The sequence below is a fragment of the Cavia porcellus genome, unplaced genomic scaffold, assembly GCF_034190915.1.
Source record: "Cavia porcellus strain 051 isolate PalLab524CR breed Dunkin Hartley unplaced genomic scaffold, mCavPor4.1 scaffold_1, whole genome shotgun sequence".
Taxonomy (NCBI): Eukaryota; Metazoa; Chordata; class Mammalia; order Rodentia; family Caviidae; genus Cavia; species Cavia porcellus.
The window spans coordinates 74,377,204-74,400,814 of NW_026947484.1; the positions used below are offsets into that span (position 1 = coordinate 74,377,204).

Here is a 23,611-nt window from a genome sequence, read left to right on the forward strand (position 1 = left end):
TCATGGGTGAAAGAGAACAATTTGCAAGTAAAAAGGAAATGAACTCATTTGCAGGTGAAAGAGAAATTGCCAGGCTTGCTGTGTTTCAGGAAAAGAGATAAATAAGTAAGTAAATAAACTGGGCTTGAGTCCTGAAGCTGTAATTTTCATTGTTTTAAAATTATGATTTTTCCTTGTGTCCTTTCTGCCTAGTCTTTAATTCTTCTATTCTACCTCAGAGTCATCAATTTGAACAGCAGGGAAATAATCCATTTCAGCTGACTGTAGCTAAACAGAGCTTTACCTGCTCAGTCCAGCAAGTGAAGAATATACAGGGTCTACTGTACCTTGATAGGCATAGGTTTCTTAAAGGTGATTTCAGCTTGCAGCCACACTCCCCTCGGGGACTCCAGCACAGACCAGATCTTCTCTTGAACCACATGGTTTTCTTCAAAGATATAAACTGCTAGGGTATCACTCATTTTCAAAAATCCATAGATGGCATAATGAAAACGCAGACAATACTGCAAGTTTCCTGGTAGGGAGGGACCATAGAGCCTTCCAATGTAGCCAGGCTGAGATGTAAACTTTGTGTTGGCCAGCAAGTAATACCCTGCAAACAAAACAAAACAAAACAAAACAAAACAAAATCAGTGCAACAGCAATGCAAAATAATCTATCCCAGTGAGGCAGGAGATTAGGGCATGGAAGACTGGCTGGGGAAACAGGTGTGACCTGTTATTTGCAAAGTTCCAGGACACAGTGCAAAATCATTCCCAGAGTCCTGCATGTGGACTTCTCATGAAAACTGGAGCAGTCTGAGGTAGGCTAGTCTAGACCTGAAGAGTGAGAGATGCAAAAAGGGCAATTGCTATGAGCTCTCTGCTTTCACACTGGAGGGCATCCTCCTTTTCCTACTTTTATGGGGCTCAAACTCACTGTGCAGTTTGTGTTTCTCTTCCTATTTTAAAAAATGTAGAACCTTGTTATTGTTTGCATTTGTCATGGTCAAATTTTGCGTGGGACAGAAAGAATCTAGAAACCTCCTCTAGAAGTTGAATTCAGCACCCAAAAGCCAGTAACACCAGTTTCGAGTGGGCAGTGTAGCTAAAGTAATGGGACTTGCTCTCAGTGACTTAAGAAAGAGAGGACATAATGTGATTGCTGTGGTTTAAATCATGGAACACATCTATGAGACTCTGTTACAAATAAAAACCTCCTGAAATCCTTAGATTGGCTACTATACTCTCCCAGATTCTAGTTGAGTTAGAAGAAATAAAGATAGGTAAAAAGGAGACAAAGAAAATTATTTTAAAAATGAAAACTGCAGCTTCAGGACACAAACTCTGTTTATTTTTTCTTCTCCCAGAATACAGTATGCCTGGGTAATCCCCTTCCACTCATCCTCTGCCTGGGTCACACACACTCTACCAGCTGCATGTAGCTTCCCTCAGAGAAACCCTCCCTTGGTCCCCAGGCCCAGTCTGCTTCTCCCCTCTCTGTCCTTGGAGCTTACTTTGTTTGTTCCATGGCACTGAAGGGATCAAAACATGTCACCGCAAAATATGTCACTGTGGCAATATTGATTACTTCGTGCTGAGGGAATGTGAGAAAAACTTTTGTATTGCCAGTGAATGGGACCTGTGGCCAAAGGCAGAGCTGCACAAACCAACTACTAAAGTTTCGCTTATCATCATGCATTCGTTTCCTCCACGTATTCCTCGGTTACTTTTCCATACTGCTCCTTGTAGCTTAAACCCTTTTCCTTCTCCACTTCCTTTGCCTTTTCCACTACTCTATCATTCTTTGTCAAGGTGCTAGATAAGCTCTCAGGCCTCTATACTTCTCTCTACGTCTTCATTTTTTAACGAAGGCTCTCATGTGCAAATCAAACTATTAAATAAAATGTGTACGTTTCTCTCCTGTTAATGTTTTATGTTAGTCTAATTTTTGGCCTCAGTCACAGAAACTAAGAGAGTAAAGGAAAAGTTTTCTTTCCTGACAGCACTTGCTACAACTTCTAATTACAAGGCATGATAAAAACTATTAATGTGACATTTTTTGTAAAATAATCTTATTACAGTAAAAGACACATGGGCATGGGACACTGTAAAGCACTCTCCCCTGCTCTAAACGTAGTGATCACATTGTTTTTGCCACTTTTCGAAATGTCTGCCTTTCACAGGCCTTTCTACTTTAGGGACGAGCCAGGAGCTGCACGATGCCACATGAAGTAAATAAGGCAGATGAGGACGCACCACCCTGACAGAAGCTGCTGTAATGTCTCGATCATTTCAGGCATCCAGACAGCCACGATGATGCAGCTAAAGACCCTCAGGAAAGCAGACTTCCACAACTGCTTCAGAAAGCAGTTAGAATGATGGAAAAGTGTGTTCAAAGTCAAGGGGAGGATTCTGAGGAGGCTAACGGCAATGTGTTTTGACTGTACTAAATTTTTAAAAATCGCTATATTTTTTAAATCACACTCTGTATAAGTTTGTTCATGCATACATTTGTCTCATGTTTCTCTTGCTCATGGAAATGACTGTCAGCCCACAAGGGTGGACTTTGTATTTTTGTACTGTATCCACCAGGGGAAAAGTCTGGCCAGGCTGGAGTAGGCTTTGTGGGGCCTGTAATTCTTCAACATTGGCAATCTCTAAGAAAAGAGCATAAAATTACAGGTACTAAGGTGGCAAAGATTCTTTCCAAGGCCTTTCTCAGTGCCTTGGCAAGTGAGAGGCCTTGGAATTTATTCATTTTCAGCTTCTGGGTAAATTCACGTCAGTGCTCAGAATATAAAAACTTGATGAAAAAAAGGATGACATTCTAAGCCCTTGAGATCACTCTAAACCACCAGTCTTCCCAGTGATGAGCCCCACAAGGGATGTCATTCAAGTAACCATATGTACACATGGCTCAAAATGTGGGTTCAAAGGGCCCTTAAGACACAGTAAGTACCCACACAATATTATTCAACAGTTTCTCCCCATATTATGCTTTTTATTGTAGTAAAATATACTACATAAAATGGACCAATTTAACTATTCTAAAGTGTACATTGCAATGTTATTTAGTACATTCATAATGCTATGCAACCACCACCACTACCCAGCTCCAGAACACTTTTTATGAGTTCAGAAGGAAACCCAGGACCCATTAGACAAACATCCTCCATTACAGGCCTTGGCAACAATGAATCTGCTTTCTATCTCTGTGGATTTGCCTGTTCTGAAGATTTCATGTAAATGGAAATTAACAGTTTTTCAGAAGTATTTCATCTAAAGTGAAGAGTAAAGTCATTTCCGAAGGTCTGACTATTTAATTAACTGGCAAATACTTTTTGTAGCCCACTGGTTTGAACTAGAGTTTTTAAACAAGGTCAAACTCAGGGTTACTGATTATCTTTGCTTCTTTGTGGCTGCCTTGTTCAATTTTTTGAAGTCACTATAAAATGGCCAACGAGCCACTGATGCATGAATACCACCCCGAAATATCCCACATGGACAGACTTTTAACCTACCTAAGCCTGTGGTGTGGTCTCCAGTCCGATACATGTTTGGTTTTACTTTCACTCGGGTCCAACCTGGACCTTCTTTGTCTTGGTAAAAGTTGCAGAGGTCTTCCTCAAAATCACAGCTGGCTTTCATGGCACTGAATGGAAGCTCTGAGCAAACGAAAACCACAGTGATGGTCAAACCTAAGGATCTTAAAGGGCGAACAGGGCTACGTCAACTGACTATATACATCATTACACTTGTGCCAGGGGAGATGGAGGAAGTAAATCACAGCCAAGTATTTTTACAGGAACAGCAAGCTAACAGGTTCGCAGGAAACTAGCATTTCAACATGACAAGAAAATTATTCTTTTCCTCTCTAAAGGGAAAGGAGAAGGATCTCTATAAAAATAAGTTAGTACCAGACTCCCCCAAAAATTTCCTTTCAGGATGCAGAGACTATAAGCATTCATTCACAGACTTCTTCATAATTCAAAATCCATGCATAGGAAAAAATAGGCTTTTTAGGGGACTCAGTGTTTCTCTAAGACATATATTTTGGAAATATTAGTTTCCAGAAATAATGTTCCTTTGTTGATCTATCTTTGTGTCAAAAGTATTAGGTTAGGGACTGATTTGCTTGGAGAAAATCAGCAGTCAGCATAAACCATGCAGTTTAAAAGCCGCACCGGACCTGTGATTTATTCCAGGGGTTGCCTTTAGTCTGGCTTTGCAGAATGCTATTCTGATTCACCTCCGCCTATATGGCACCGCCTTCTAGGTTATCCCGATGGAGGGTAACAAGAGATGTCGGTACTTTTGAGAACAACTTTCATCCTACTGACAAATGACTTGTAAGCCTGCCTGTTTCGACTGCCCTCTGGACCCAGAGTGGACCTGACGGTGGCAGCTGGAGACACAGCCGCAGAGTCAAGTGTGACCTTGGTCTGCAGGCTGACAGATGCATTAGGCCGTTCTAGGTACAGGAAGGAAGGGTACTGTTTCTTATGAGTGGAAAATCATCCCTAGAGCAATTTTTGGGTTCTGGGAGCTGTTTAGGGACAACGGCTCACCATGTTCCCAATTTGTCGATTTTCCAAGAAAGAAAACATTTCAGTGGGTTAAAGAATCGACCCGATTCCAGGGGTAGAAAGAAGCATGGCAACCAAACACCACAGAGGATCCAAGATCCAAGCCTGTGCTCAGAACACCGCGATGTAAAGGGTGCTGTGGGTGCCACTGGAAGAAGTGGTGAACCAACTTTAAGTTAGCCAATCATCAGTGTTAAATCTCCTGAGCTTTGTAATAGTGTGTTTGGTTTCAGAAAATAGACGCTGAAATATTTAGGAATATTTGGCTGAAACATATATGGGCGTTCTATGCAATATTCTTGCAAATTTTGTCTGAGTTTGAAATGAAACAAAAATAGCCTCCAAAAAACCAAAAACTTAAAAAAGTAACTGATAACATCTTACAGAAAATGAAAAAAAAAAAGGAGAAAATTTCTCTGTATAACCAGAACCTAAAGGTATCTGAGGCTTCATGCTCTAGGAACAAACTCCAAGAGCTAGATAGGCGGAAAGAAATGATAGAACTCTCAGTGGGTCGGCGCATGCCCTGCTCTGCTTGATTTGGGCAGCATCAGGGAGTATCGGAAGCCCTGAAGAAAAAGTCTGTGGAAAACGCATATGATGTACTCCAACAGGGATTCTTCAGATTTCTCCAATGAAGATTCAAAATCACCCTACGACAGTCTCCAGTATTAGTTAACCCTCTGCTATTTGTAAGTGGAAAAATACAGAAATCCAATGGAAATCCACAGATGGTCATCTAGTTCAGGAAGTGATCCCAAGCACCAAGTGCAAAGGAATGGGAAACCAGCAAAATTACTGATCGGCAAGGAATCTCAATGCAGCAATCTTGGGTGGCTGCAAGAAAATTTTACTTATTTATTAGGTAGGAAAGAGAAGGAGGTAGTGCTAAAACTTAAAAGTCAAAAGCAGTTTTACTTATTAATTATTAATTATGACTATTTTTTTGAGCACTGGAGACTGAACCCAGGCCTTACACTTGCCAGCCAATGGTATACTACTGACTTACACCCCGAGCCTTTTTTTTTTTTTTTTTTTTTTTAATTTTAAGACAAGGCCTTGCCAAGTTGCCAGGCTGGCCTTGAACTTGCAATTTTCTCACTTCACTGCCATGCTTAGCTCAGCAGTTTTATGTATCACCACCATAACATAAGAGCAGTCAGTAGGGGAATGGACTCATGAACTGGGACATCAAGAAAATGGAATGTCATCACTGCTAGGAACAAATTAGCTTTCAAGCCAAGAAACTACATGGAGAAAATTTCAATGCACATTACTAAGTGAGGAAAATCAGTAAGAAGAGGCTAAATACTATATGAATCCATGATACAGCATTCTGGGAAAGACACAACTATAGGAAGAATGAAAGAATTGGAGCAGTGAAGGATATTCTATGCAACACTGTAATGATCCGTATGTCCTTATACATTTGTCCAAACTAGAATGTACAATGCCTAGACTAGACCTCAACATAGACAGTGATGTGTGTATGTGGAAGGGCATATGAGACATCTCTGTACTTTTTGCTCAATTTAGCTGCAAACCTGTGAGTTCACTAAAAAATAAAGTCTATCAAAAAACAAAGCAAAACAAAACTTGATAGTAAGAAAGGATCACTTTTCTCCACAGTGATGCTCTGAATCATACAGAAAAAAAAAATTCCTGATGATGTGATTCTATTCCTTTGCTAAGTACCTACTCTTACGAGTGGATGTGTCTGTGGTCTGATAAAAAGAAAATCTCCCAACTGTGACTCAAAGACTAAATCTGTTCCCTCTAGAATGCTGTTTTTACCCTGGGACAGTATGTGACTGCTGAGGATAGAGTCCGAGGGCCTGGTGGTGACCCCCACACTGGGAGCTGCCTTGGGTGGAGACAAAGCCTTTGCTTCAAGTTCGTTTCAGAAGTGCTGCAGAGTGGTGATCACAGATGGAGCTGGTAGGGAGTGTTGACAACATAGTCAAAGAAGTAGGAGGGAATCAGAGAGAGATGGAAGCCCTCGAGCCTCAGCTGATAATCATGGGGGAAAAGAAAGAAAGAAACAAGACCAAATAAAGCCACTTGGAGCAAATTTCCAAAAAGTTCCACCATGTAAGTTTTAGTTAATTACTTCTTTTCTGACATTTGAATCTCTTGGAAATGAGAGGCTTTGAAGATAATCTAATTAGCTGGAGTGCAGCGCAGTTTCAGAAGAATGATCAGGGATGTTTCTCCTCATTTTCCTCCGCTCTGCAGAGTTCATGGAGGCAAATGGCATCAGCCCTACAAATCTAAAAGGCTCATCAGTTCCTGCAGAGCCAGAAGAGACAGACACTGGTGGCAGGGTGCTCTAAAGGCTGCTAAACTCACAGGGTAGTTTTATTTCAGTGGACACAGCTCAAAGCCATCTTGGGGAAGAGTGAAGACACAAGGGGCTGAGCTACTGTGTGGCCTGTGAAGCCCCTTGAGGGCATTTGAGATAAAGTAAAATTGGCAACTTCAGGTATAACCCAGGCTGCTGCTGAATAGGATCTGAGTTCGCAACTAATGAGAGGTCTGGGCAGCATGTTGCTGGTAAATGGCCAAGGCAGGGTCCTTTGAGAGCAGCACTCGTGAATGTCAGGATACCTCCAGCCTGCACGTGGGGTAACTCAAGCCCAGAGAGTTGGGGCTGTCCGTGGTTGGGGATGGGTAAGATTCCTAACAGTGGATAGGACTGCCTGTTAGATACCCAGGGATTTATAGGCCCCCAGAGAGCTTACTCCTCTAGTGTAGACTGCAGGCCAAACAAGGCAATGGAAAGGAAATTTGTGCTTGGAAAAGACTGGCGAAAGGACATGCTACTGCTTAAAGTGGGGTGGTTTCACTGCCCTTAGGAAGCATACTGGGGAGTCACTTAGGAGAGCCACAGGACACTGGTTTTTAACACCTGTGACTCCGATGGCTCTTAGGTGTGGGAAATCGATCACCTCCAAACCTAACTAGATGACAACAACAAGATGGTTCATATGTCAGAATAGCAGTGCAGATGGGAAAAGAAACTTAAGATCCAGCCGGGAAAGCAGACACAAAAAGTCAGAAGAAAAATATCAGCCTGTGTTATGAAGCATGAGGGCATAAACTATTCATGAAGTATAAGATAAAGTATGGAAATAAAGGGCAGAAGCTCTGGAGACCCGGAATCTGGCCTCTGTCCCAGAGTCTATGCCTAACAACAGCAAAGAGGAGCCTTTTAAAAATAATGGGTAATAGAAATGAGGAAAACTGTCTAAAACTAAGGATAAAGAGGTTGTGCAATTACTGTCAATGTAATTGGAATATTAATTGGTGGGATTAGGGAGAGATCACATTTTAGAGTAGGATACCTTTGGTTTCTGTGTCAAATTTAGATGCTCTTTTAAACTTTTGATTTTTCTTTGGTTTAAGTCATTTTAGAAATATGCAAGCCCAGGGCTCACTTAGTATGTGGTTAAGAGGTAGAGAACTTGCTTAGTATGTGTAAGGTCCTGGTTTGACTTCTGGCACCAGGGAGGAAAAAGGATAAAGATAAAAATATATAAATCTAGTATGGTTCTGTTTCACTACTTTTTTTTTTTTTTAAAATGTAATTATTAAAAAGTAATATTTTGTTTTAGCAAATTAGTTTTCTTTCTGATTCTGGGGTAGTAGTTTAGTTCCAGTAGAAAGTATTTCTTAGATCTTCTGAAACCTTTTATGAGAGTCCAACTTTAACATGTGAAAGTCAGACCACAAGGTCAAGTTCAAAAATTTATTTCCTGGGCTCTAAAGGCCAGGATGAGGACTCGTTAATAAGATGGGATGAACACTGTGTCTCCCTGAGCCCTCAAGGAAACAAATTCACTGAATGGTAAGGTCAATTACATGTACACGTTACCATTATTATTGCATTGTTATGCTTCTTACTCTACAACATCTGTTTCCTACTTGACTTTGAATCACTTGCTAATTTATTAAATTGGAAAGTAAAAATGTCAGGATAAAATTATTTGAGGGTTCACTTTGAAAAAAAAGTAAGTAAATTAAGTGTGTATACTACTTAGCCAAAACCATCCTAGAGATGTGTACTAAATGCTAATGTATTTAAAATAAGGACTCTTGTAAATCTGGGATAAAGTTGGAAAGTTATTATAATTCTTTTCAGTAGATTGAAAGCAATTTTTACATCTATCCTGCCACTCATCAAGGTACCCTTTAAAAATAAAGATGAGTGAGAAAAAAATTAATACTATTTAAATTGGTTTTTTTTTTTCTACTAGGTAGAGAAAATGAAACACATATTTTCAGAAAAATCAGACTCACTCAGTGAGGGAACAAAAGTGGGTAATATTCCAGAAAATTGACAATTCAAATCATTAAGATTTTAAGGATAAGAGAAAAGGTGAGGAAACAAAGACAGTTTAAAGCAAGTCCTGAGACCAAGTATCTATTAAGAAAGAAAAATTTTAAATGAGGAACAGAAAAAAAAAAAAAAAAAAAGAGGAATGCTTACCTGTCTGATTTTGGCAGTGAACAGGAGAGAAAGAAATATCATCCAGGGCAACATATCCTCCTTTGGGACCATTGAAGGCAACTTCAAAAATAACCTAGGAAGAAAATGACACTTTGCCACATGCTTACATATTTCTGTTAGGCTGAAGTATTCTTTTTTTTGTTTGTTTGGTTTTTTGGTGCTAGGGATTGCCTCATGTTTGCCAAGCAGGTACTTACACCGCAGAGCTAAACCCCCAGCCCCAGCTTAAGTATTCTTACCCATGGTTTAAAGTGACATGCCAATCAAACAGGTGAGTCCAAGGCACAGCGACTCCCAAATATAAGAGTTTGGAAAACACCCTAACCAACCCACAATCTCCTTTTAGGAGAAGGAAACTGCTATAATCTGAATGTTTTTGTCCCTGAAAAGTTTTACATTGAGATCTAATTCCCAGTGTAACGGTATCAGGAAGTGGCCCTCTGGGGAGGTGATTAGGTCCCCACAGCAGAGCCCTCAGATATAAATTAGTGTCCTTCTAACAACAGGGCTTGTTTGTCTGTTTCATCACACAGTGAGAAGGTACCAATCAGACACCAGATCTGCCAGCACTGTCACCTTGGACTTCCCAGGTTCCAGACTTCTGGGTCCATTTCTGCTATTGATAAGCTATGCAGTCTATGCCATTGTGTTATTGCAGCCCCCATGGACAAAGGCTCCTAAGTTTGCATTTAGTGATAGATATTTCCCTCTTCCTTGTGGGTCAGCTGCAATGCCCATTCTGGGGGAGTGTTTTTTTCTTTTTTGGTACCAGAATCAAACTCAGGACCCTGTGCTTGCCAGGCAGGTGCTGTGTCACTGAGCTATATCCCCAGCCTCTCATGTTGTTTTTGATATTAACTCCAGAATCCATTAGCGTTATGAAGTCATTTGAAAGGAAAACCAGGCTAAGTGTACACAGTAGGCCAGAGCCTCTCTCTCTCCCTGCCATCCAGAGGAAGCTAAGCCACGCGAGTCCCTATCCCTTCTTCCCACGTGGAGCTCTACTGAAGGAAAGATGCAGTGATTAGACATGAGTGCCTCGACCTTGGCACATCCAGGCATATTCCAACGGATGGAGAGAACATGGATTCATGAGTTCAGTCCCTTTAGTTTTGCTGTCCTACCTGCCACTGAGTCTGAACTCAATGGTCTTTCTGCCTGTGACCATGGAAGGGGATCAGGTGTGGTCAGCACAGCCTGCACCAGTGTAGGGGAACCACCCAGGTGTGCAGTGCACACTGTGTGGACCAAGAGCATGAGGAGACTGGGGTTGGGGGTAGCACATGTGTGTGCAAGGGCCAGACAGGGAGTATACATGTGTGAAGTGGGCTTGCGCTGTGCACTTCTGAGAAGTGGAGAAAGCAAGTCTCTCCAAAGGAGGTGGCAGCTACTAAGCTTCATCCATTGCTGAGATTTGGGAAGTCAGGAGTGCTAAGGCTGAATTGTGTTTCCTCCAATTCATACTGAAACCCTAGCCCTCAGCACCTTGATATGTTACATTATTTGGGAATAAGGTGATTGCTAATGAAACTAATTAAAGTGGGGCCATACGTGAAGATCAAGATAGAGACCTATAAGCCTCTCAGTACCAAAGACTGCCAGCAAACTGCCCCAAGTGAGAGTGAGACAGAGAACACATTCTCCCTCAAAGGTGTGGAAGGAACAAATCCTTCCCTTTATCTGGTACTTGTGGCCTGCAGATCTGTGAGACACTAAAGCTCTACTTTTTTTTTTAAGCCACCCACTCTGTGCTAACAAACTCTAGCAAACAAACAGAAGGCCTAATGCGTTTGCATCTAAGAAGTTATCAAGAGGATCTAAATTTCTGATTTCCACTTGAAAGTTTCAATGCTGGCAAGTAGTCAAAAAATAAAAACAAACAAGAAAAACAACAAAAAACCATCGCAGGAACCAGACAAATAACTAGATTTGACCCACGGGCTTACACTTCTCAACCTCTTTTGAAGACAACAGCTTGTCTTAGAAGCAAACAGACCAAAGCCCAACTCCATGCTCCCCCAACTCAGGCAATCTTTTTTTTTTTATTTAAAGAGAAAAAAGAAAGGAAATAAAAAAAAAACAAAGCAGTAAAAGGGTACAAGTAATACAGCATTTCAAGAAAAAAAATATATAGTAAGAAATCATTAGTTAATAGGTTACATATTGTCTTCTTAGAAACAGTTGTCCAAATTATAAAATTAAAGCATATAAAGTGGACATTCATACAGTGAGATTGGAGACAGTTCTGTTCAAGGATCCAACAAAAGCTCCATGACTAAACCTCTTGGAGTCCCGCTGTTCTTATTTATTTAAACAGGGATAATAACATCTCCTTTTGGGGGCTTTTGAGGGAGTTAAATGAGATAATGGATATAAAGATCCTAGCGCAGAGTCAGTTACATAATAAGCTCTGAGCTAATTTTACATCTTTTCCTTCAGATTGTCTTGAACTCTTGTTCAGATTTGTGCCCACTGCGCCACTAATTAGCTTGAGTCGGCCTTGTCTCTCTTCCAAGCTTTGGCTTCATTTTTTAAAAAAGATCGGACTAGATGGTACTTAGAGTCCCTTTCAGCTTAATCACAGTGTTCTCCCAAATGCAAGGGGAGCCCTGGAGGTTTGTCTCTTGCAAGTAGCAAGGGCCATAAATGAAGGAACAGACATGGACATAGAAGGGGCCACAGCTCCGTGACGCTGAGCTCTTAAGCTCTGGCTGGGAAAGGAAGTGATTGACCGAACTTGGCTGATGCTGAGCAAGCAGGTTAAGAGTGACATTTCTGAGGAGAATATGCTAATACAGCCCACAAGCCAGTATGTTCTCTTAGCCGGAAAGACAGCCTCCACCGCTCATTTTCCTTTTTAAAATTCATTGAGAACGTCGTGATACTAAGTTTACTGATTTCCTCAAGACAAATTCCCATTTTTGGCAACTTCAAGAGCAAATAATAGCAGCAATAGGTTCAGACCAGTGGAGTAAAACCACATACACATGGACCCAGAGATGTGCACTGAGATCTACTAGTGGCTGACGTTGTAATTTTTCAAATGCATTGTCTTGATTTATTATTATTGTGGTGATTTTGTACTGGGGATTCAACCCAAGACCTTTGCACTGAACTATATCCTTCCAGAACTTGAAAAAACAAAATTAGAGACATGGTCTCACTAAGTTACTAAACTGCCCAGTCTGGATTTAAAACTGTGATCATTCAGCCTCAATCTCAGCCACATTTCACTCACAGAAAATACAAAACTTTTATATGGTTGCATGAGCAGAGCTGGTGAAGACAATATATTTGTGTGTGTGTGTGTGTGTCTGTGTGTGTGTGTGTGTGTGTGTGTGACTCTTTTCATTCACATTAATAGGAGGAAAATATTCTGCAGCAGTACATGCATTTCCTCTTCTTCTTCTTTTTCTCCTTCTCCTTCTCCTTCTCCTTCTCCTTCTCCTTCTCCTTCTCCTTCTCCTTCTCCTTCTCCTTCTCCTTCTCCTTCTCCTTCTCCTTCTCCTTCTCCTTCTCCTTCTCCTTCTCCTTCTTCTTCTTCTTCTTCTTCTTCTTCTTCTTCTTCTTCTTCTTCTATTTTTCCCCTTGTAACCCAAACTTACAGAAAAATTTCCACTAGACTGCAAATTGAGGCCTCGGCAGACTTGAGAATAGGAAATAGCACACATTCTACAAGAGGCACTATGTTCTCTCTGAGACCATTCAGGGTGGGGTGGGAGGTAAGAGGGAGGTAGGAAGAAGGTGGGGATGTGGCAGGCATGCCGTCAGTAGATGGCACACATCGGAAACCAGGACCCAGCCCAGCGTTCTCTGCAGCTCTACAACAGGCTAGCAGATGGCACCACTGAACAGAGGCCAGAGAAATAAACACTTCTGCACTCCAAGGGAACTGGGAGAGATACTGCAAAAAGCACAAATGAAAAAGTGTGTGGCGGTGTCAGTAATTTGTAACTAAGTCCCTACTGATAGTGCCAGGTCCTTCTGACAGTATAGCAACCACCAGGCTGCACCCAGGACCCTCGAGGTCCTTGGCACGGTCTCCTCTTAAAGCTGTAGGTCAGATCTCAGTCTCAGATGTTTCCTAAGCTCTCTGGCACTCGCCAGCTGTGTGGCCTAGAAAAAAAGATGTTAAACTTGTTGGATACTGTTTTCTCCTTTCTCATCTGCAAATATGGAAATAATTCTATCTGCTTCGTTAGTAAGATTCGAAAGTGCTTTGAAATTCTGAAATATACAGATAGACATAGGTCTGTGAGGATGAACACCAAGATGCTTGTCGTCTTCATCTGTGTGGATAGGCTCAGGATGTTTTAACTTATCTTGCTTCCCTGAATTTTCTAATTCCTTGCACTGAACGTTTATCACTTACATAACTGTAAAGATACTTTTAAAATAAAGGCACCAAGCTTGTATCAAATTAGGGCATTAATAATAAGTTCATGTCTGATTCTGAGACATTACACTGCAAAGAAACAAGTCACTTTTCTTCGGACAAGTCTAATCCCTCCACTAAGAGAAGAAGACGTCAAAGCTGCTCTCAAGAATGGAAGTCCAAGAATGAGTTGCTCACAGGAGCCTGACCTCGTCTTTTGAACTCTCCAGGGTCAGAGCACAACGTCCAGAGAAAGCAGGTGCCGGGAGATCTAGTTGGTTGACTGGCTTTTTCCATATTTATCCTTATTAAAAATACATTCCTTAGAACATGAAAGTGATAAAAAAAAAAAAGGCAGAAGGGACACACAGAGGGCAGAAAGGAGGAGAAAGGAAAAGAAAGATTAAAATAGACATACAAGCAGGGGCGCCAGGACATAAAGGAGACAATGGTCACTGGGTATAATGTTATGGTGGGAGGGCAGAAATAAATTTTGGTGTCTCATGCGCAAAAGGTTGAATATAGCTAATAATAATATATTGCATATTACAAAGTAGTTAGAAGAGAGGATTTGAGGGTACTCTACAAGGAAATGATAAATGAGTTGATGGGTATGTTAATTACTCTGATTTGATCATTGCCCATGATATCCATGTTTCAAAACATCACACCGTACACCAAAAATGGGTACAATTATTTTTGTCAATTAAAAGTAAAACTAAACTTAAAAAATAAATTCAATGGGTGCTCACTTTTTAAAAAGCCCATTAAGATGCAGCAGGAAAGAAGGAATATTGAGTGTGTGACCCCCGTGTCTGTGCAGTGGCGACCCCACCTTGTGTCCAGGCCAGGCTATCCTGGCTCCCCAGCTGCCTACCTCCATGGGGTAAGGAGCACTGAACTCCACCTCCGCCAGGTTCCAGGCAGCGTTCCCCGGACTGCCCACCTTCCACAGTTCCTCATACAGGCCCGCCGTGTCCCGAGTGTAGAGGGCGAAGACGTTGTCATTGTCCTGCTGGAGCTGGTAATAGAAGGACAGGCAGCCGGACATGGGGGCCGTGGTCATCGGGGAGATGAGCTGTGCCACCTCCTGGAAGTGCTTGACGTAAACAGAGTCCACGTACATGTAGTGCCCTGGAAAACACAGGCAAACCCGGGGTAAGTCAGGCTGGGGGCTGCAGAGGAGCGGCACAGCTTGGGGGCTCCTTCCACATAGTTCATGGGAGTGGAGGAGAGGAGGCAGGTGGACTGCAGGTGAAAACGGTCTGGCGTGAATTAATATTGGTGCTGGCAGACACGCATGCCGGCTTGGTGGCACATTGTGAAAACTAGAGGAGTTAGAAGCGGGCCACTCTTTTTACTTCTCTTACTTTTGATTGAAGTAAAGTGCACCTATAGGAAGGGAGACGCATCATCTGTCAAGGGCTAGAATTTTCACAGGATGGACACAGCCCTGGGAAGGAACAGAGCATTGTCCCAAAGCCACCTCTGCCCAAGACTTCTTTGGATTTTAAGACCATAAGCATGTACTGAGCGTGCCATCTGCTATGCAAAAGGTACTGAGAGACACGTTGGACACTCTGACAATTTGTACAAAATATCATTTTTTTTTTTTTATATACTGGGAATCAAACTCAAGACCTCACGCTTGCCAGGCCAGCACTTATGCCACTCAGCTATATCCCCGACCCTCACTGTGGGTTTTTTGAGTGAAACTAACACCGTGAATGCAAACTAGCTGGCAATGTGTGACTCGTTAATGGGACGTGTAGGCTGATCAGCACTGTAGACAGGGCTGGATTTGGAAGTCTGAACTTGTGATACTGCTTCTGGTGGACTCAGAGAGTGACCTCCTATAGAGGACGGGAACTGAAAAGCAGTGCGGTGGAGACTGCTTTGATTTGGCACTGATGAGAACTGACTGTGAGTTCTGTTCCCTCTCTGCGAAGGCTGTGACCTTGAACCAGTTTCTGAATTTGTCTGATCTCTGGTATCCATGCAGGGTTGATTCCAGGACCCTCCGAGGAGACTCTAATCTGTGGGTACTCAAATTCTTTATCTAAAATGAGGTAGTACTTGCATATAGCTTATAAATCCTTCCCTGTACCTTAAATCATTTTTAGATATTTTATAATACCAAATATGATATAAAGTCCACATACATAGTTACCCTGTATTTATTAGGGAAAATATCAAGAAAAGGTCTGTACTGCAATTTTTTTCTGAATGGTTTTTATCTGTTAATTGCATTGACAGATGTGGAACCCTTGATACAGAATGCCAACTACATCCCTGTCTGTAAAGTATAGCTGGCACCATGTAATTGCCCAGCATAACTGTAATGAAATAAAGTAATGCCAATCATGAACCTAGAACTATGCTTTCCCTGTAGTCTGTTTTATATAAGGGGTAGTTATTATTATATGTATGAATTTATTTACTTAATGGTACCAGGGATAGAACTCACAACTTCATACTTGCCAGGCAGGGGCTTATGCCACTGAGCTAAATCTTCAGCCCCCTGTATGAATTTATTTATACAATCTCAGAGGGATGCTCCACAATGTATCTTGGACAGACTATTATTTCTATGTACAAGCTCAGAAAAATTACTACTTAATATCTTAGGTTTTATTATATAGTGCCTGGGTAACAGGAATTTCTTTTCTCTTGCCACATGAACAGTAAGAATATTAGGAACAATATAGTATGTGCAATTCCTTTATGGCTGGCATGCTACTGGTCTGTGGAAGGCACTCAGCAGACGGTTTTTCAACGCATGAATGCAGTCTCAGAAAGGTTATCACCCTTGCATGGCAAAGGAAAGATGCACAGGTCAAAGCTCAGTTTTTCGTGGTGGCAAATTGTTCCACCCCCTGAATAATCTCCCTTGCTTAAATGTGAATTTTCTTATCTTCTTGCTAAGCCATGCAATTGTGAATAAACAGAGATCACCAACTCATATGCTCAGGGGAGCCAGCCAGACCGAGTGTGTGCATGAAATGAACTGGTCAGGGAGGAAAGGAAGGCTGGCAAATTAGCTGCCAGCACTTGCAATCATATTTCTCCAGCAACAAGAAACAGCAATCGAGCTTCCCTGGGAAATCCCATAGTGCCAGGTCCCCATTCCCACAGCACCATCGTTAGCTGCTGGAAGGAGCCTGTGCTCTGCAGCCTCCATGAGTGTGCAGCTTGTGCTCCAGCTGCTGCCCCATCATCCAGCCCAGTACTACAGGAGTCTCCACCAGAGCCCAAACTCCAGGTTCATGTGGCAAATTTATCCATCTCTCAGTGATGCTCCTTGTATTTATTACTAGGGCTGACATAAAATACCATGCATGTACTGGGCAGCTTAAACAACAAAAGGCGATTGCCTTATAGTTCTGGAGGCTACCAGTCTGAGACCAGGATGTCAACAGGGGGCTGTGAGGGGAACATCTGTCCTGGGCCTTGCTCCTGGTTTCTGGTGGGCTACTGGCTGCCTGTGATATTCCTTGGCTTGCAGCTTTTAGTCTTTATCTTTATATAGCCTTTTCCCCATGCATGTGTCTCTCCTGTGTCCAAAGATCCCCTTTCCTTCAGCTCCCTGGTTATGTTAGATTGGGAGGCCCCTATGCTCCAGCATGACCTCATTTTCATTCTGTATGCACTGACCTAGTTTCCAATTAAAGTCACATCCTGATGTGCTGGCAGTTAGAGCTTCAATGTATAAGTATTGGGCAGCACACAACTACCCTAAAACGAACACCCCTACCAGATTTTTTAAAAGTTGGTATGTTCCAAGTAAATATATCTGCAGACTGGACATGGCTATTAGAGTCCTCTTGGTCATCTCCCACTTCTAAAGGGAGAATCAGGTTGTCAGCCTAGACCACACCAAAGAAACTCTGATGCAGAAGGAATGCTGCTTGCTCTTCCTTATCCTCAACTCGAATGACCTCTAAATCAGTCCTAGGGACCACTCAGCCTTCACTGAAATGCTCTGGTAATGGAGAATGTGGGGGACAAGTTAGCCTCTGTGATGGAACTCTGTTCACAAGAACTCACTTTGCCATTCTTTTAGGCTTGTGGCACACAGTGTATATACTATTGTTATTTTCTAATTATTTTGTTATGAAGTTTTTTCATAGAAGAAGATTGCTTTTTAATATTTTCTTCATTAATATTTACATGTATTACATTAAAATTTTAAAACAGCATTATATATATATATATATATATATATATATATATATATATCATGAAAGTATCAAAGGCAGAGATAAGCATGGGGTGTGGTGGTACAGGTCTGTAATCTCAGCACTCAGGAAGCTGAAGCAGGAAGATTGCTGTGAGCTCAAGGTGAGCCTGGGCTACATAGAAAGTTCAAGGCCAATCTTAACTACCTGGTATCCCACACACACACAAAAAGCACAAGACAAAGATGAAAGTTAGGTATGGTGGCACATACCTGTAATACCAGAATTCTGGGAAGCTAGGGCAGGAGAATCCCGAATTTGAACTCACCTTGGGCAATGTAGTAAGACCTGGTTTCTAAATTAAAAAAAAAATCTATCTATCTATCTATCTATCTATCTATCTATCTACCTACCTATCTATCTATCTGGATGGGCTGGGATGTATGGGGATATAGATCAGTGCAGTACCACACCAAAAAGAAAACTCAGAGATGAATTCTGAATTGACTTGGGTAACTGTACTTCACCAGCGAAACAGAATCCCTCTGCAGGTGTGCACCGGGGAACTGAGAGAAGGAGACAGAGCAAGGACCCTTGATACTTCACCTACTCCAGTGAGCAGGCCCCGAGCAGGCCCCAGAGGCGGGCCACGAGTTCTTTGTGGAGCGAGCTCGCTGCTGCAGGAACTGTAACTGCCTGTCAGTCTCGAATTTGTATCTGTGACAGTTTTTACCAAGGCCGCTCAACTGAGGGCTGCTCAACAATCCCTCTTTAGCAATATTAAACATCTAGTGTCTGACTACATTGGCATAAAGATGAATGTAATCTAGGCATGATATGGTTTTTCTTTCTTTTTAAGACAGGGTCTCACTATGCAGTTCAGGCTGGCCTTGAACTCACTATGTAGCCCAGGCTAGTCTTGAATTTACAGCAATCCTCCTGCCTCAACCTCCGGAGTGCTGGGATTACAGGTGTGTGCCACCATGTTTGGCTCATGGTATGTTGTTGCATCTGTTATTTATTTTTTTAGTAGTATAACTATCTTTATTATATTATATAGATAGATATAATTATATTATTTCTCTCAACTTCTCACACTAGTAAGATAATACGATCTTCACACATGCATGTCTGATTTATTCCACTTATGACTATGGTCTCAAGTTGCATACATTTATCTATAAAAGTCTCAACTTTATTCTTCTTTAGGGCTGAGTAGTACTTCACTGTGTAAAGGTACCACATCTTTTTTATCCATTCCTCATTTGATGAGTATTTAGTTTGTTTCCAAGATCTAGCTACTACAAATTGTGCTGCACATGTATCACTGTAGAATGATGTTTTTAATTCTTCTAAGATACCCAGAAGGGAAATAGCTCGGTCAAATGAGACCTCCAATCCTAGTTTTTTGAGGAATCTCCACATTTATTTCCATAGTGATTGCACCAGTATACACTCTCACCAACAATAAAGAAGGATTCTTTTTTCCCCATAGCCCCATCTGCATTTGGTATTAGTTGATTTCTTGATAATAGCCATTTCTTCTAGGGTGAGGTGGAATCTCAGTGTTGTTTGCATCTCTTGAATGACCAGTGATGTTGAACATTTTTTCATATATTTACTTGCTGTTTGTATTTCTTCATCTGAGAAGTATGCATTCTTCTCAGCTGCCCATTTTTGGATTGGATTTTTAAATCTGGGAGGACTGATATTTTTGAGTTTTTATATGTTCTTGATAGTAATCCTTTATCTAAGGAATAGCTGGCAAACATTTTCTCCCACTCTGTTCATTTCTCTTGCTATGCAAAAGCTTTTCAATAACATGAGATCCCAGTGGTTGATTCTTTATGCTAAGTCCTGTGCAATTGGGATTCTGTTCATAAAGTCTTTGCCTACCCCAGTGTCTTCAAGAGTTTTACCTTCCAGCAAAGTTAATGTTTCTGTTATAATATTTAGGTCTTTGATCCATTTCAAGTTTAGTTCAGTGCATGGTAAAAGATATGGGCCCAACGTTAATCTTCGGCATGTGCAGAGCCAGCTTTTCCAGCATCATTTATTAGACAAGCTGCCTTTCTTCCAGTGAATGTGTTTGGCGTCTTTGTCAAAGATAAGGTGGCTTATTCATCTGCAGTTGTTTCTGCATCTTCTAATATGTTTCATTGATATTTGGGTCTGTTTTTTGGGCAGTAACATGCTGTTTCTATCACAGTAGCTTTATAGTACAATTTCATGTCAGGGTTTGTGATGTCCCCAACTTGTCTTTGTTGCCCAGGATTGTCATTGTTATTCCAGGTCTCTTCTGTTTCCAGATGAATTTTAGGATTGTTTTCTCTAAATCTGTAAGATATGCTATTAGAATTTTGATTGGGATTGCACTGAATCTGTATAACAGTTTTGGAAATATGGCATTTTCATTATATTGGTTCTTTCTATCCAAGAGCATTGGATATCTATTTTCTTTCTTCTCTTTTTTTCTTTTTCTTTTCTTTCTTTTTTTTTTTTTTTAATCTTTTTGAGGCCTTGAGATCACTTTGTAACCCAGGCTGGTCTTGAACTCACAACCATCCTCCTGCCTTAGCCTCCTGAGTACTGGGATTACAGGCATGTGCCACCACGCCCAGCTTCTAATATTTTCTAATATTCTCTTCCATCTCCTTTTTCATAGCACGTAGTTTTCAATATAGAAGTCTTTTACATCTTTCATTAGGTTGATTCCTATGTATTTCATTTTTTTTTGGCTATTATTGTGAAAGGTGTTTCCCTAATTTCTCTCTCAGTGAGTTTGCTGTTTGGGAATAGGAAGGCTATTGATTTTTGAGTTTTCACCTTGTATTCAGCTATGTTACTGAATTTGCTTATTAAATCTAGTAGTCCTTTGGTGGAGTTTTTGGGAGTCTTCTATGTAGTGTATCATTTCTTCTACAAATAATAATAGTATAACTTCTTCCGTTCCTATATTTATTCCTTTTATTTCTTCCTCTTATCTAATTGCTTGAAGTTTCCAGAAGTATGCTGACAGGAGTGGAGACAGTGGGCATCCTTTACTTATTCCTGATTTTAGAGAAATGGTTTTGAGTTATTGTTCATTTAGTATAATGCTGGCTATTTGTCATTGATGGCCTTTATCAGATTGAGGTAAAAACTATTTATTCTGATTTTGTATAGGTTTTTTATTTTAACATGAATGAGTGTTGGACTTTGTGAAAAGCTTTTCCTGCATCTATTGGGATGATCATATGACTCTTGTATTTGGTTCTGTTGATATGACGTATTACATTTATTAATTTTCATATGTTAAAACACCCCTGAATTCTTGGGATGAATCTCAGTAGGTCATGGTGTTTAATCTTCTTGATGATTTGCTGCATTCTGCTTACCAGTATCCTATTGAGGATTTTTGCATCTATGTTCATTTTGGGGATTGGCCTGTTCTCTCTTTTGGTTGGGTCCTTCTCTGGTTTTGATATCAGGGTAATGCTTACTTCCAGGAATGAATGTGGGAGTATTGCTTCCCTTTCAATTTCATTAAATAGGAAAGAAGTACTTTAAGAAGCACTGGTGTTAGGTCTTCTCTAAATTTCTCATAGAATTCAGCTGTGAATCTTTCAGGACCTGAGCTTTTCTTTGTTGGCAGGTTTTTAATTATATTTTTGATTTTATTTATTGATATTGGTTATTTAGGATTTTTATATCTTCTTGATTCAGCTTTGATAATTCATATGTACCCAGGAATCCGTCCATTTTTTCTGTATTTTTTAGCTTATTACAAGTTTTCAAAATAGGTATAGATGATCTTCTGAATTTCTACAGGATCTGTGCTGATTTCACCCTTTTCATTCCTAATTGCGTGTATTTGAGTCTTTATTTTTGATAAGGTTGGCTAAGGGTTCATCAATTTTATTTAACCTTTCAAAGAACCAACACTTCAATTCATTGATCCTTTGTATTTCTTTAGTGTATTTCTTATTTCTATACTCATTTTTCCCACTGACTTTAAAATTACTAAGATTAAGTCATAGGGATTATGCACTGTGCCCACCATCCCTCGTGAGTCTGCTGGTCCTGTCCCTGGCTTCCTTCCACATTAGCCCTTGGCTACCATTTCCTTGAATAAATTTCTTTCCCATCTAACCCAGCTCAGTGTCTGCTTCTTGGGAGCCCAAAGTGACACAGTCCTGAAGAGAGAAATCACTCTGCCCATGGTGAAGAGCACCTATACCCAAAGATTCTAGAAGACTCAATGAATCTGAGCCTCTTCACAAATCTGCTTGAATCTCTTCACTCTGCTTTTGGAGTGTGCTCTAACTGTACTGAGCTAGAGAAATTTTTCACCCCAGCCCCATTATAAATTCACCGTGTCTGCAGAGCAAAGGCATCTAATAGTCTTTTTTAAGGAACAATGACTCACCTGCTGTGTGGACAGTATTTTAATCCCTGCACTTGCAGTTGAAGTGCCTCATTAACAATTCGTGCTTGTGACATCAGGCCAAATGAACCACAAGAACGTTTCTGAGCCAAAAAGGATCCCACAAACACAATGTGACCTGCCCAAAGTGAGTCAGAGAGGCGGCAGGATATTGGACCATGATTGCTGACACCAAGTCTCCCGTGGAACCACTGGACTAAACCACAGGACAGTTGTTCCCTTTCTTTTCCTCTGTAGCATTCATTTATTGCCACAGTTGGGTACTATTTACTGGTGATCTGCATAATAACTTTGTCACTGGGGAAACCAAATACAGCTCTTAGAAGTTTGCCATGTCCATGGAAGGAGTGGGAATGGCTGAGAAGCCAGCTTTCAGGTGTTGGTCCCAGAAGGCAAGGCTGGAGGCAGGACAACAGCCTTGGCAGTGTGTGTCACCAGCACAGTCTCTTCTGCGGGGGAGCCACCAGTGGCTGGATGGTGCAGGTGTCATTAATGTTCCTTTCCAGTGACAACAAAGAAGGACGCCTAGAGTCCTTGAGAAATTATTTGCAGTGTTGGGTGCCATGGGAATTTTCCTGGCAGTTCAGTGAGGCCAACCATCTAATATGGCCCAAGGTCCGTGAGTGCCTCAATCTCTAGGAGACATAATTTTTGTCAGATCAAGAGTAGAGCAAGGTGAAACTGGCTTAGTTATGAAATGAGCACTGATGGACTTGGAGAGGGCAGAATCCTAATAATCAAAATCACTGGGAACCCTCAGGCTCCAGAGATTTGAATGTATTAGAATGTTAAAAACTAAGGCCTTTATATAAGGAAGCAAGGTGTTTCCACATAAGAATTGGGAGGTTCACTGCCACTCTCCTGGAGTCTGTGCTGCTTTGCTGTAGTGAGATCACAAGTGAATCTATTGTTCCCTAATTCTGATTATCCACAGAGAGCCTGAGACTTCTAGGAAAAAATTCAAAGTCAGCCAAAAGATGACACTTCTTGATAATGCCAGTGAAGGTCAGGTCCACCTGGGATGATGTCTGAGCCCTCGCTTTGGAAGAGGACATGCTCCCCTTCTTTGCAGGAACCCTCTGTATTAGCTAGACTTCCCAGGGCTCCTGTAGTCAGCTGTTTCCCTGGGATCAGGAAAGAGCTCTGAGGGCAGATCTTCAATGTTTATGTTCAGCAGCCTGGCGAAGCAGTGTCCCCCAGAGACGGCCTGTGGTTTGGCTGTGACGCCCAAAGCGTCCTGACTCAGCCGGGATTCGGCCCCATTGGTCTGTGTACTCCAGTTGTGCTGTCTGTCTCCCGCCTGTGAGCTGTCTGGACAGGCTGTTCCCCTGTTAAAACAGGCGATGCCCTCTAGAGGTCTAGAGGACGTGCCAGATGGAAATGCCCGCTGCTCTGCTACCATGGTGTGCAGACAGCACCCAAAACAGCAGCTTAACTTGCTCACTTTCCCACTCCCCAATCTGACAGTCAGGCTCACAGACCCTTAGTCTGAAGGGTTTGGGTGGCTTTTACTCTCAGAGGGAAATTTTGGCCTTTTAACAGCTTTCAAGGATGA

The 23,611-nt window shown here is 41.4% G+C and overlaps 1 protein-coding gene across 3 annotated transcripts in view; it reads right to left on the reverse strand.

The window, feature by feature from the left end:
• The window catches only part of Mamdc2 (MAM domain containing 2), a 202,358-nt gene that overhangs the window by 51,642 nt on the left and 127,105 nt on the right, over nucleotides 1-23,611 (reverse strand). For all 3 annotated transcript variants that reach the window (XR_010047974.1, XM_063250074.1, XM_003472203.5), the window contains exons 6-9: nucleotides 14,330-14,586; nucleotides 9,057-9,150; nucleotides 3,503-3,646; nucleotides 327-592 (exon numbers count right to left, since the gene is read on the reverse strand). Coding sequence is in view for 2 of the 3 variants with exons in the window: in XM_063250074.1 (XP_063106144.1) it covers nucleotides 327-592; nucleotides 3,503-3,646; nucleotides 9,057-9,150; nucleotides 14,330-14,586 (761 nt within the window). In the remaining variant the exon portion in view is untranslated. The remainder of the gene's footprint in view (nucleotides 1-326; nucleotides 593-3,502; nucleotides 3,647-9,056; nucleotides 9,151-14,329; nucleotides 14,587-23,611) is intronic.